This window comes from Pinus tabuliformis, chromosome Q (assembly GCF_031772625.1).
Source record: "Pinus tabuliformis cultivar Carrire ecotype Pingquan chromosome Q, CPIR1, whole genome shotgun sequence".
Classification (NCBI taxonomy): domain Eukaryota; kingdom Viridiplantae; phylum Streptophyta; class Pinopsida; order Pinales; family Pinaceae; genus Pinus; species Pinus tabuliformis.
Window position 1 is genome coordinate 279,666,204 of NC_142296.1, and position 12,599 is coordinate 279,678,802.

Genomic DNA, 12,599 nt, shown 5'->3' on the forward strand with positions numbered 1-12,599 from the left:
ACACTGTCAGTTTGCACCTAATGATGCGACGGAGAAGAAGAATCTGGACTCTCTCAGCTGAAGCCCAATCTGACACAAGTAAAGACAGTCCCCAAATCTTTGAGCCATATAGAATAGTGGGACAAATCAAGGTGTCCATGAGGCTCATCTTGGATGAGAAGTGTTGTTGAAAGCACTATCCCTTGAGAAGGGCTAAGGATCCATATCCTTTGTTGATCCGAGGTTGAAGCATTGGTCGCAAATTGAATCAGGGACCTGAGAATTGCACCCCCAAGTAAGTATACGTGTTGGTGATCTGAATCTACTCCCCTCTGAATAGAAAGTGAAGGTTTGAGGTTTTCTTCACCCCATTGAAGATCATAACCTTGGTTTTACCCAGGTTGACCGTCACCTGTCGATGGTCACAAAACAGAGCTAAGGCATCCAGTTGCCTCTGTAATCCTTCTGGGGATGAGGAGAGGAGGACCACATCGTCAACAAAGAGTAGAATAGATATCAGAACCTGGTGAAGAAGGCAACCATCAGTGTCCTGGATATGCTCATGTAGAAATTCTTCCAACTCATCAATATAAATCCCAAACAAGGTAGGGGGTAGTGGACAACCCTGTTTAACCCCAATAGTGCTTCGAATGAAATCAGACATCCCATGGGCTACGTGAAGACGACCAAGAACGGACTCATATAGGCGCATAATATCGGTCAATAGGGTTGCAGAGATGCCAATATCTCTGAGTCTCTGAAGCAAGGCCTCCCTCGGAACAGAGTCAAAAGCTTTCCGAAAATCTACGAAACAATAGTAGAATTTCAAAGAGCGGTGTCGTGCCTCCTCAATCACAGCGTGAAGAGTGAAGATGTGGTCAATGGTCTGATGATCCGATGGAAAACCTGCCTGTCCCCTAGCTCTAAGTTGTCTTTGATCAAGGTTAGTGGAGAGCTTCTTATGTAGAACATTAGCATACAACTTCGAGAACGTGTGACCCACCATGATCGTTCTGTAGTTATTGGGATTTGAGCTGGAACTTGACTTGTGGATCAGATGGATGATGTGGTGTACCCATGTCGGTGGAAAACTTTCACAGACTACATGGTTGAAGAGGTCGGCCAAGTAGCTAACCAAAGCACAAAAATTGTGCTTAAAGAACTTTGCTTGGTAGCCTTCCTCATCGGCTGCTTTGCTGTTATTCATCACCCAAACGACCTCTCTAATATATCTGTCTCAGAATAGATAACAGGAAGAGGGTGGGGTGGTAACATGAATTTGGGCATGCCCGGGAATATCATAAAGGTTAGGAACTGTGAGAGAACATGGATGTAGGGTTGAGGTCAGGTGGAAGAGGGGAGCGTCGGGGAAGGATGGTACGCCAAAATTGTTTAGGGGAGTGGGCAAGAAGAGCAGAAAGTTCTCGTCTTCTATGGGAGACAAAGAGTCATTTCTTGTGATGAAGGAGACAACAATAAGAAGCTTTGAGGTCGGAGTAGAAGGGTTGAGAGTGGGTGAAAGAATATCGAAGTTCTCGATGTAGAGTCTTGCATTCATCATCGTACCACTTGTTCATGGGGCAAGATACAACTTTAGGGGAGGTAGAAGTGGAACAAGTGGAGTGGGGGAAGGATTTGAGTGTTGCTTCCCAAATGGCACCTGAAAGACAGGTGTATTCAGTGGAAGTAGAATCAAGGTAGGAGAACTGGGTTTTCGATGGGAGCCTCTTGCGTAGGGTAGAGGAGAAAATGTCAGGGTCTCCTTCATCAAATCGGAAAGTAGTTCGGGGTGAGCCCCGAGGGGAGGGATGGGGTGGAAGGGTAGGGTCAAACTTGAGAGAGAAGGAAAGAAGTGCATGATCAGCAATGGGGGATGGGAGAGACTGAGAAATGGCAAATACAAGGGAGCAGGTTATGGCTAGCGAGTACATAATCAACTACACTCGCACCCTCGTCATATGGCCAGCAAGTGAAAAAGCAAGAGTCTGGGAAACAGGTGAGACCATTTAGAATCAGCAACTCCTGAGATTCTCCCAATTGCAATAGATGTTCACCATAAATTGTAATGGGCCCTAAAGCATCATCTGACATCCAATGAAGCCCTACTGAATCTCGATCTATCCCCCGGGGTACAAAATACATCCTCTGATCGGTCGTGGAGAGGGATTTGGAGATCTCTAGTGTGAGCATTGAAGTCACCTAGGAGGATGTCTTCCCCAACAGCACAGTACCGGGTGATGTCGGTGTACAAGTCTATAAAGGGATCCCCATTTGAGCCATTATGGACAACAAATGGTGAAGGGGTTGGGGGGAAGTAACAAACTGCAATGTAGATGTCCCTCGAAGGAGAGACTCTGACGCTAATCTGAATCCACATAAACTTGGAAAACTCATCTTCGTCTACCAAAGATACCCCATTCCGAAGTGAGTCACTAGCCAAACAAGTAACTCCACCTGATCCTCTGACTCCTCTTGAGCTCCTTGTCTCTTGCCTACAAACTGAGATCCAATGGTAACTTGCAATATCTGGGAGGGGTCAAACAAGGCTCACATGAGTCTCAATCACAAAGAGGATGTCCATTGATTCGAGAGCATCATACAAGAGTCCCAAGGATGACTAGAAAGATCCATTACCATTCCAACAACAGATAGAAATACCTGTACCATGTCGCCTCCCCAAGCGAGCCCGTCATTTGGAACCTCCAGTTCGGAGTTTCCACCCAAGTGGGAAGGAGTCTCGAATGACTGCCCAGAGATTCCTGATAACCACCCATTTCCCTGCTTGTCGTGCTGCCATAACTCGTTGTTTGGATTGTTTAAGTTCCACAACCTGTGCTCGAGTGAGGTCCTCGTCCAAGAAAATCCTGTTGGGAAGAGAAAACAACTTCTGCTTAGCCTTGAAGGCGCAGAGTCGATCAGATGCAGTCCGATGCTTGAGGAAGGGAGTGGAGTAGTAGCCCAGCCAAGCTTTGTCCAAAGCTATATCAGGGAGGCTAAGGGTGTCTCGAAGGGATCTAGCCCCCACTTCCATAGGATCTGGAGAGGGGTGGGGTAAGGGGAGACCTCTCACCTTGAGATTCAATTCTCTTGGCCGTCTGTTGTGTTCTTCCCCAAGTTTGCTTGCACCACCTCCTTAACTGCTGCAAAAGGGGTAGGAGTTTTATCCTTCCCTCGAACCACCTGTACCCAAGAATTGATGTGTGTCTTCATTTCTTGTTTGAAGGTGGCTTGTTGGGATCAAATTTCTTCTTGCTTGCTTTTAAGGTAAAGAATTTCTGCATGCAGTGCACCATTTGGATGATGGAGAATTTCCTGCTCTTTAGTTTCATGTAACATATTCTTAAGGGATAAATTATCCCCCTCCACCTCTGAAACTCTGGCAAAGAGGGTGTGTATTTCTGAACGGAGCTGCTTGTTTTCAGTTTTGAAAAATTCCATTTTCTGCAGCATTTGTTTTACCAAGGTTGTTGAGAATGAGAAATCGGACTCCGGGCTGACTACCACTTTCTCTTGCTAGTTTTCAATAGCTGATAATTCAGCAAGGCTAAACATGTCATCTTGGCACAATTCGTCTTGTTGCACGAATCCGATCCCTGGATTTGGAACCCATTCTTTTGTCTCTGTCTGTTCCTCAGTAGTAAAATTCATCAAAGGATTTAGAGAAAACCCATCTACCGCCATCTTGGTATTAGAGTCACTGTCAAATTTAGTGAGCAGATTCCGTCAAACACTTGATGTGCATCCTCGGGCTGCCTGTTCTGTTTCAGTAATCTGCCTGTTCTATTGCAGTAATCTGCCCTGCTCCTCACTGTTGCTCTGCTGTTGCTATCCACTGCCTATTTGGGGAACTTTGCCTGCTATCCGCTTTCTCTAAATTCACTACTGGCTTGGACTCAAATCCTAAGACTAATTCAAAAGCGTATGTAGGCGGGTCCCACGGATGAACGATTCAATACCCACCGACACCTGCTCTGTCTGCACAGTCAGTCCAACCAAGGAATGAGTGAGTGTTTTCGAGATTAGATTAGTAGATGTGCTTCTCGAACCCAATCTGCAACTTTCTCCTGGACTGAAAAGTATATTGCTATGGGAAGAAGGTTCTCTGCCAAAATGATCTGGGAGAGCTTATAGGGATTGAGGGGGACAAGAGAGAGAGCGAGATTTAAACTTTGTATCTTTACATGCAAGAGGAATGATTTCTCTTTACAATACCAATTCCGTTATCTTTAATACTACTTAGCCAACAATTTGCATAATATTATGTCAATGACCTATATTGAACGATGGGAATGGTGATATCTAGAGCCTTGTGATTACAACATTCCTAGGTAGGAAAGGGGAAATTCACAGTGACTTCATAGTATTGATTTACAAAGTGATTAGATTATGATAATGACTATTAATAAATACTTAAATATATTTCCAATTTAGTTTTGTTGCAATTAAACACCTTCTACTTGATTTCAGGACTAAAAGAAAAGACAATAATGTTTGTTGGAGATTCATTATTTTACAATGAATAGGTCTATGCTATGTTTACTACTCTAATTTTGTCTCTCTCACAAACAATTTTCATTAACAGAGACCCAATTTTCGTGCTTGAGCCTCTATAATATGGTTTTATAGTTGTATTATGGATGTATATTGCATACAACAATGTTTTTATCTTCTAATTGTTTTAGTTGAAACAAGCTTATGTAGTTTTTATATTGTTTTACAAGGTCCCCACCTACTTCAAAATGTGAGCACAACAACTAGAGGATAGTGGTTGGTGTGGTTTATGTACAATAATTTTTCTCCTTCTTAATACATGGATGCAACTCCAATACTTATTTCTACCTAGTTCGGATTATTGTTCCATAATTTTAGTGACATTTTCCCTTCTTTCTTGGATTTGACATGATTATCGTTCATTGCTTATATTCCTTCTTAGAAAGTTCCTTCATGAGCTTTTCTCCCAACAAAGTATTTCAAAGTGTCTTACGTGACTAAAGTTCTCCACCCTACTTGATTATGAGTGGATGCATTTGTATTTGATTTCAAGACCAAAAGGAAAGATACTAATGTTTGTTGGGGATTCATTCATTTACAATGAAAAGGTCTATGCTATGTTTAGCAACCCAATGTTGTCTCTCACACAAATATTTTTCATTAGAGGAGACCCAATTTCCTTGCTTAAGTCTATATAACATGATTTTTATAGTTGTATTGTGCATGAGTATTGTATATAGCAATGTCTTTATCTTCTAATTATTTTGGTTGAAACAAACTTATGGAGCTTTTATGGGGTCCCTACCTATGTAAGAATGTGAGCACAACAACTAGAGGACAATCGTTGTTGTGCTTTAAGCACAATAAATTTTCTCCTTTCTTATTATTGGGATGCAAAAATGAATGCAACTCCAACACTTATTTTCCACATAGTTCATATTGTTGTTCCAAAATTTCAATGACATTTTTTCTTCTTTCTTGGAGCTGTTGACATGATTATTGTTCATTACTTATATTCCTTCTTAGAGGGTTACTTCATGAGATTTTCTCCATAGAAAGTATTTCAAAGTGTCTTATGTAACTAAAATTCCCCATCCTACTTGATTTTGAGTGGATGTATTTGCCCCTAGCTTCTACATTCACAACTTTGGAATAGGCCTCATGTAATATTTGGACATCGAATAAGTCCATTTCCTTTTGGATGTAACTCTAAAATGCACCAATGTACTTTCTAACCGAATTATATTCGTATTGAGAGAGATTTGGCATCATCCCATACCAGTGGTGAAATTAACATTATATTTGTCAAATTGTTGCCTTGAATTTTTCTATGGAATTTTGAGCTTACATTCATACCTTGCTTGAGAGAACCTCTCTTGTTTCGGTTGTTTGAACTCCTCCTAACTTAGGATAGGAAGTCTCCATTTCCATACTTTCCTTTCACATAAGCATCCTCACCATAACAATGCAACATGGTACTCTTATTTTGGCTAGATACTTTTGATTAACGCTATGCGATAACCTTGTCTTTCCCGATTTTGTAAATATTATAATGGAATGTAGCAAACTTACACTACTCTTGAAAGATCCTCTTTAGCCAAAAGCTATAGTTAGGGGTACTTATTCCACCAATGTTACCCATTACTTGCATCTAGTTGTAAATGCATGAAACGACTTGCTTGCATCAGTGGGACTATCCACAAGGGGTGAAATGCATCCATGGTGGGTATGGAATACCCCTAATTTATCCTCTAAGCAAGATCCCGTTCACACTAAGGGACATTTTAAGCTTTGTGCTTGTCATTAGTTGTGGGTTAGACATATCTCAACATTAAACACCAAAATAGCCTTTTAGTTATCAAATTAAATAATCAAGCTTCTTTGCATCCATGCTTTTATTACATGCTTGAATTTTCAATTTTGCTTCAACTCTAGATGGCCTACAAGGTGAGTTGTCGAACTAATCTATTTGCTTGCAATGATCACTTAAAATCCATATACTCACAATTATCACTTAAAATGTTGAGATGTTATTAACACTCTTGCAACTTGTTTCTACATTTTATATGGCATCACATTTAACAACAATGTGTCTTTATGCTTTTGTTGTTTATTTAAGCTTACACCATATTTCTCTTCGTACTCTATTCTCATTAAGCATATGTATTTCATGAGAAGTAGTTGGATTTTTCTTCTTGCACATTTAGCAGTCATGGGCTTATCTACTATTCACAAGCATTCTTTTAATTTTATTTTCTGGATTCATATGAATTCTAGCGTACTACCTTATATTTAATTATGATATCTCCCATTAACAAAATATCTTGACAATCTCTTCCAATTTTTCATATATTAACCTTGATTTCACACCAAACTAATATATCCCATGGCATGGTTCCTCTTATGACAAAGAATCATGATTAGTTACAATCATGTTTCCTTTGATTCAAACTTTATGACTAATGGTTTTCTTTTAGATATCAATTCATCTTCTTTTTAAATTGGAGCTTATGCTTTAGGAGTAGTGAAGAAAAGGGTGCATTGGTCCCTCGCCAAGGCCATAGAATAATATACATAAAGGCTACATCAATGATAATCAATATAATCAAAACCCACTTCTAGCAAACCCCACGCCGAGGAATAAAATATCCACTAGACTTTGAACCTCCATCATTGTTACACCAACCACTCCAACTAACCACTGGACCACAACCCGATAGACATAACTGTCAGTGTATCTATTACATATGCAATATGTGATGCTTATAAATTGTGGTTTACACATTCAAAGATATCACCTAAATGTATTGTGTCATTAGTCACTAAATTGATTCTTATATTGATACTCATGGATGACAATATGACTTAAATTTTGTATAAGTTCGTAGTAGATTATTAACTAAAAACTATTTAATTTGTAAACATTTTTTTTACTTTTATCTTAAACTTTCACATATGAATTGTGTGCAAGTTTTCCTATCCGACGTTTTGGGTGGACACTCCACCCATCTTAAAAGACTAGAAAACAAAAAAATAAAATAAAATTTATTTATTTACTTTGTCAAATTAAATTTATGCTTAAATAGTCTAAGATACACTACTAAAACTTTATTAAATTTTTAAAATTTAAATAATCTAAAATACACCACTATTGTATTGAAACATTAGTATATATATTCATTAATTAAAATCTAAAAATATATAAAATATCAAATAAAGAGAAAATTTAATATTTTCAAAATGATTTTTTTTTTTTTTTTCATCTATATTAATACATACCTTACATGTCACTTGCCATATCACAAGCAAAGAAAAGAAAAGAGAGGGCCCAAACTCGAATACTGCGCTTTATGTTTTTCATACGGTTTAAAAATATTGAAGAGAAGGTTGCACCATGTGACATTGTTACAGAGACACATAGCAAAATAATCAAAGATGCTTAACAAATAAATCTCAAGGAACTTTGTTGAGACGCAGAGCAAAGAACCAAAGGCGCCCAACACATAAATCTGAAAGAACTTTGACATAAAAGATTATCCGACGATTACTTTCCTTGTTTGTGGACCTGTCCTCTTCTTCTGCGGTTCGGTGGAGATGGGCGATGAAAGCAGGGATGCCTCGTTGGAGTGGAGCTCCAGAGTCGAGCAACTGATAGACGAAGAGAACAACACAGAAGGCGCCATTAAACTTCTGGAGGACGTCATTGCAAAGCTCGAAAGCCTTCCCAATGCCGATACCAATCTCACCCTCGCCGTTGCTTTGAACGACATTGGGAAATTATATGCCAGTCTCGGCTTCTCCATCAAGGCCGATTCCTGCTTCACCAAGGCTCTGCTCATTAAACACAGAGCCCAGCAACAGCAACTCAACTCTTCTTCTAATCTCAGGTATGGGGATGCAAACTCATGCCTCGAATTTCTGTTTGTATTGGGATTCATCAATCCTGTTTTTGACTTTTACTGGGGGGTTCAGAGAAGAGGAAAACGGCAAGAGATTGTCTGAAAACTCCAAAGAAACCGCAGCTAGCGAACCGTCTACCTCCTCAGATGAAGGTAAGTGAAAATGTTTACCTCTTCTTTTTTGTTAGTTGTGAATAAATCAATGTATTCAGTATTTGCTGTAGGGTTTTGTTCTATGGAGGGCACCTTTCACTTTAAATACATGATACATTGCTATAAATAATACATTGCATCTCCGGCTGTGTTGTGCTAGCATCAACACCCTCCCTTACTATTTTGATTTTGCGATATTCTAAATTCTTTATTCTTTAACAAAACAAATGCAAAGTAATATAGGGCCTCCTTGAAATTATTCATGAACTTATTTCATTCGTCAAAGGAAGTAGTTGTGCCTTTACCATGCTGAATTCATGAATTTATTTCGTCAAGGGAATAAATTCTGCCTTTACCATGCTGATTCATTCATCATTGAACTCATATTGTTCGCTTGTGATTGATCTTTATTTGAGGCAGATATTTCTTTTTAAATCACTAAATTTTTCATAAAATTTCTTGGGCGATCATTCCTTGTATAGCAGAGAATGAACTTTTCCTAGTCATACAACGCTTTAAAATTATCTTTTGCCAGCGATATAGCATTGGAGAATGATCTTTTGTCGGCGATACAACATTGAAGAATGATCTTTAGCCATTGATACGGTTGCAGGAGAAAGAACTTTCTTCAGGGGTAAAGCGCTCAATAATCCTGTATTTCTGGTGATTAGTCACCGAAGACGATCTTTTCTTTCCTCAAATTTCAACTTTTTCATCCATTCGTTCGCTGAAAAAGATCTTTTCCAAGCGATACAACCACCAGAGAATCATCTTTTCTTGGCCAAAATTGTTGGAAATCGGGAGCTAGAATAGCTCAAGCAGAGCGAAACACCAAATGCCTACATTTCATAATTTTAGCGAGTAGCTGTTATGGTGACAGACATATCTGAATAGAGGTTGATCATGCTCTTCATAGAAGGTTTAGCCGAACCACTGCGTGGTTGGGTCAAGGCCTTCAAACCCACCACCTTACAAGATGCCATCACTAGGATGCGAGACATGGAAGATGCAGTACCTAAAGCTAAATTTCCATCCAAACCACTCATCACTCAGAAGAACAGAGATAAGAGGCCATTTCAGAGAGAGTGGGCTAGGAAGGACAGGTTGGATGACGAGACTCAGAGCAAGCTGAGAAGGAAGAAACTCTGTTTCATTTTCAAGGAAGAATAGGAACTACGTCACAGATGCTTGGGAAAGGGGAAGGTCCACTATGTTGAGGTGTTGTTAGACAGTGACGATAAAGAAGATTTAATGCCAACACTAAGTAGTGAGCCTAGCAATTCAAAGGGGGAGCAGTCCCATGAGGAAGCTAAAGGGGATGAGAGGCCTTGTATGGGGATTAAGGGTGGTACTATCACCACTCTTTCTAGAGTCCCTAGATATTACATCTTCAGGATCAGGGGCATCATACAGGGATAATGAGTCATAGCCTTGGTTGAGGGCGAAGCAACTCACAACTTCGATGTAGCCTTGGTGGCAAAGACAGGTATTTCCACAAAAGAGTTTGAGGACTTTAACATTGTGGTGGCTAATGGATACACATTACATGCACACAAAGGGTTCCACGCTTGAACGTGACACTAGGTGTTGACACCTAATCCTTAGGGATTGGGAAAATATTGTAAATATTGTAAATATGAAAATAAGAAGATGAAGACACATTGGAATATGAATTCCAAGGGTCTCTCTCTCCTTTGTATATAGTGATGATTTTCTTAATAGAAATCATTCGTGGAGTTACCAATTCCTGGCTTGACATCCTGCTCAGTAACTCCTCTGCTCACTACTCTCCTTTGACAAAAAATTTGCATTTTGTCCTTGATTCCCTAAAGTTATGCTCCAGTAATGCATATTCTCCTTGTTCCCGTGGACATTGAATGCTATCCAAACTTTCTGGAAGACATAGGTCGCTGGTCCGACCTGCCGGATACAAAGTACAGAACTAAGGAGAGACCTCCTTTTGTGACAGATCTTTGAGTGTTAATGCATACTCTGCATGTTAATTCATCATGGTTTGTGCGTTGGTTTTGGTGAATCCCAACGTTTAATATCAGTGTCTCTTCTCTGTGTGTTGATTAAAATCCTGGTATGTGCATATGTATTATATGTTCGTAGCGTTGAAGTTTTTATATGCCGGTTGGTGCTACTTCGTGATGCCGCATTGAACAATTCATGATATATGTACAACGATGATTCATATTCATATGTTGGTGTGTCATATTCATATTCATATTCATATGGATGAACAATGATACATATTCATATGCGTTAGTGTTTCATATTCATATTCATATGGTTGAACGGTGATACATATTCATATGCGTTGAATGGTGATTCATATTCATATGCTGGTGTTTCATATTCATACTCATATGGTTGAACGCTGATTTATGTGCATTAAACAGTCATTGGTTCATGTGTTGTAAATAGTTTGTATGCACTGTATATGTTGTTTATAAAGCTGCCACTGTTTCTATAAAATTATTTGAGTACTTATCGAGAACTTGAAGCCAAATATTTGAGATCGAGAGCCAACATTGTTTTTTTGAGTTATTTTAAGACAATTGCAGATTTTTATATGACGGGTCTTTATTGTTTATAGAGACATTATATTTTTGTTGCAAGTATTTAGGGCCCAACTCAGAATTACATTTAATAATGCATTCACTCATCTCCATAGTTGTAGTTCTTTTTGGCAAAGAGAACTGTCATGAATGATCCAGGAAGAAAAACATACCCTCATTTTTAATGAACTATGAAAGGTGTTTGTGAAAGAGAAGGTGGCAATCCTCTAGAAAAGCCCACATCAGACAAAGAGCTCGCCATATGGGAGAACAAGAACAACAAGGCCTATACTTTGATTGCCGCATGTTAAAATTGGCAACTAGGGCCAAATTCCACCTTAGGACAACTCATTTGATGGAGATGATGATTGCATTAAATTCCTCTTTTCGAGAGGACCAAAATTGATATAAAGATCATCTCATTTGGACAAGCAAAAGTGTGATTTTCAATTAATGCCCACACATGTGCTAATTGTCAAGGTTAGCGACATCATCATGTAGGCTTAGAAAGCCCAATGGACGTGTCACTTCACCCTCAACGACTTGTATAAATACAAGTGACCTTTCACCTCATTTGGCATCTTCATCACTCACACATTCTCTCTCCTTTTTGCATTGGTTCATACTACATTGGGCATTCTTTTCTCTCACACGTGTGGATCAAGAAGGACGAATTTCAGAAGCTGAATTACAGGGCCGAAATTACAAAGTTGACTGTAGTTTGACTAGCGTTGACCAACACCTTCTGGGCATCATTTGACTTCGATCTTTTGGGGATATTTCTGGCTCAGCAGGCCACATCTTTTGGCACAGGAACCGAGGGGCCAAATTCCACCTTAGGACAACTCATTTGATGGAGATGATGATTGCATTAGATTCCTCTTTTCGAGAGGACCAAAATTGATATAAAGATCATCTCATTTGGACAAGCAAAAGTGTGATTTTCAATTTATGCCCACATGTGCAAATTGTCAAGGTCGGCCACATCATCATGTAGGTTTAGAAAGCCCAATGGATGTGTAACTTCACTGTCAACAACTTGTATAAATACAAGTGACCTTTCACCTCATTTGACATCTTCATCACTCACACATTCTCTCGCCTTTTCTCACTGGCTCATACTACACTAGGCATTCTTCTTTCTCACACGTGTGGATCAAGAGGGATGAATTTCAGAAGTTGAATTATAGGGCCGAAATCACAAAGTTGACGGTAGTTTGACCAACACCTACTGGGCATCATTTGACTTCGATCTTTTGGGGATATTTTTGGCTCAGCGGGCCGTATCTTTTGGCGCAGGAACCGAGGCAATCTGAGCACTTTGACTGTAGACCAAATTACAAGTTGACTGCAAATTTCAGGACAACAGTTTGACCAAGTTTGACCGTAGATTCTGTGACTCTTTTGGGCTGAATTAGACTAGGGAAGACCGAGCTGTTTTGAGGCCATTCTATTGCTGCTTTGACCAACATTGACTTTCTGGTTAGGGTTGATTTGATTGTAGCTGGCTGTA

At 39.5% G+C, this 12,599-nt stretch overlaps 1 protein-coding gene across 5 annotated transcripts in view; it reads left to right on the plus strand.

Annotated features, from left to right (window-relative positions):
* Positions 1 to 7,787: 7,787 nt before the first annotated feature.
* LOC149219316 (uncharacterized) overlaps positions 7,788 to 12,599 on the plus strand; it is a 130,536-nt gene continuing 125,724 nt past the window's right edge. For 3 of the 5 annotated variants that reach the window (XM_089384338.1, XM_089384337.1, XM_089384339.1), the window contains exons 1-2: positions 7,791 to 8,357; positions 8,443 to 8,522. In XM_089384338.1, the coding sequence (XP_089240464.1) occupies positions 8,065 to 8,357; positions 8,443 to 8,522 (373 nt within the window). In that variant the 5' untranslated portion in view covers positions 7,791 to 8,064. Of the gene's footprint in view, positions 8,358 to 8,442; positions 8,523 to 12,599 lie in introns of all 5 variants that reach the window. The other 2 variants (XM_089384340.1, XR_016249227.1) reach the window with 2 other exon arrangements.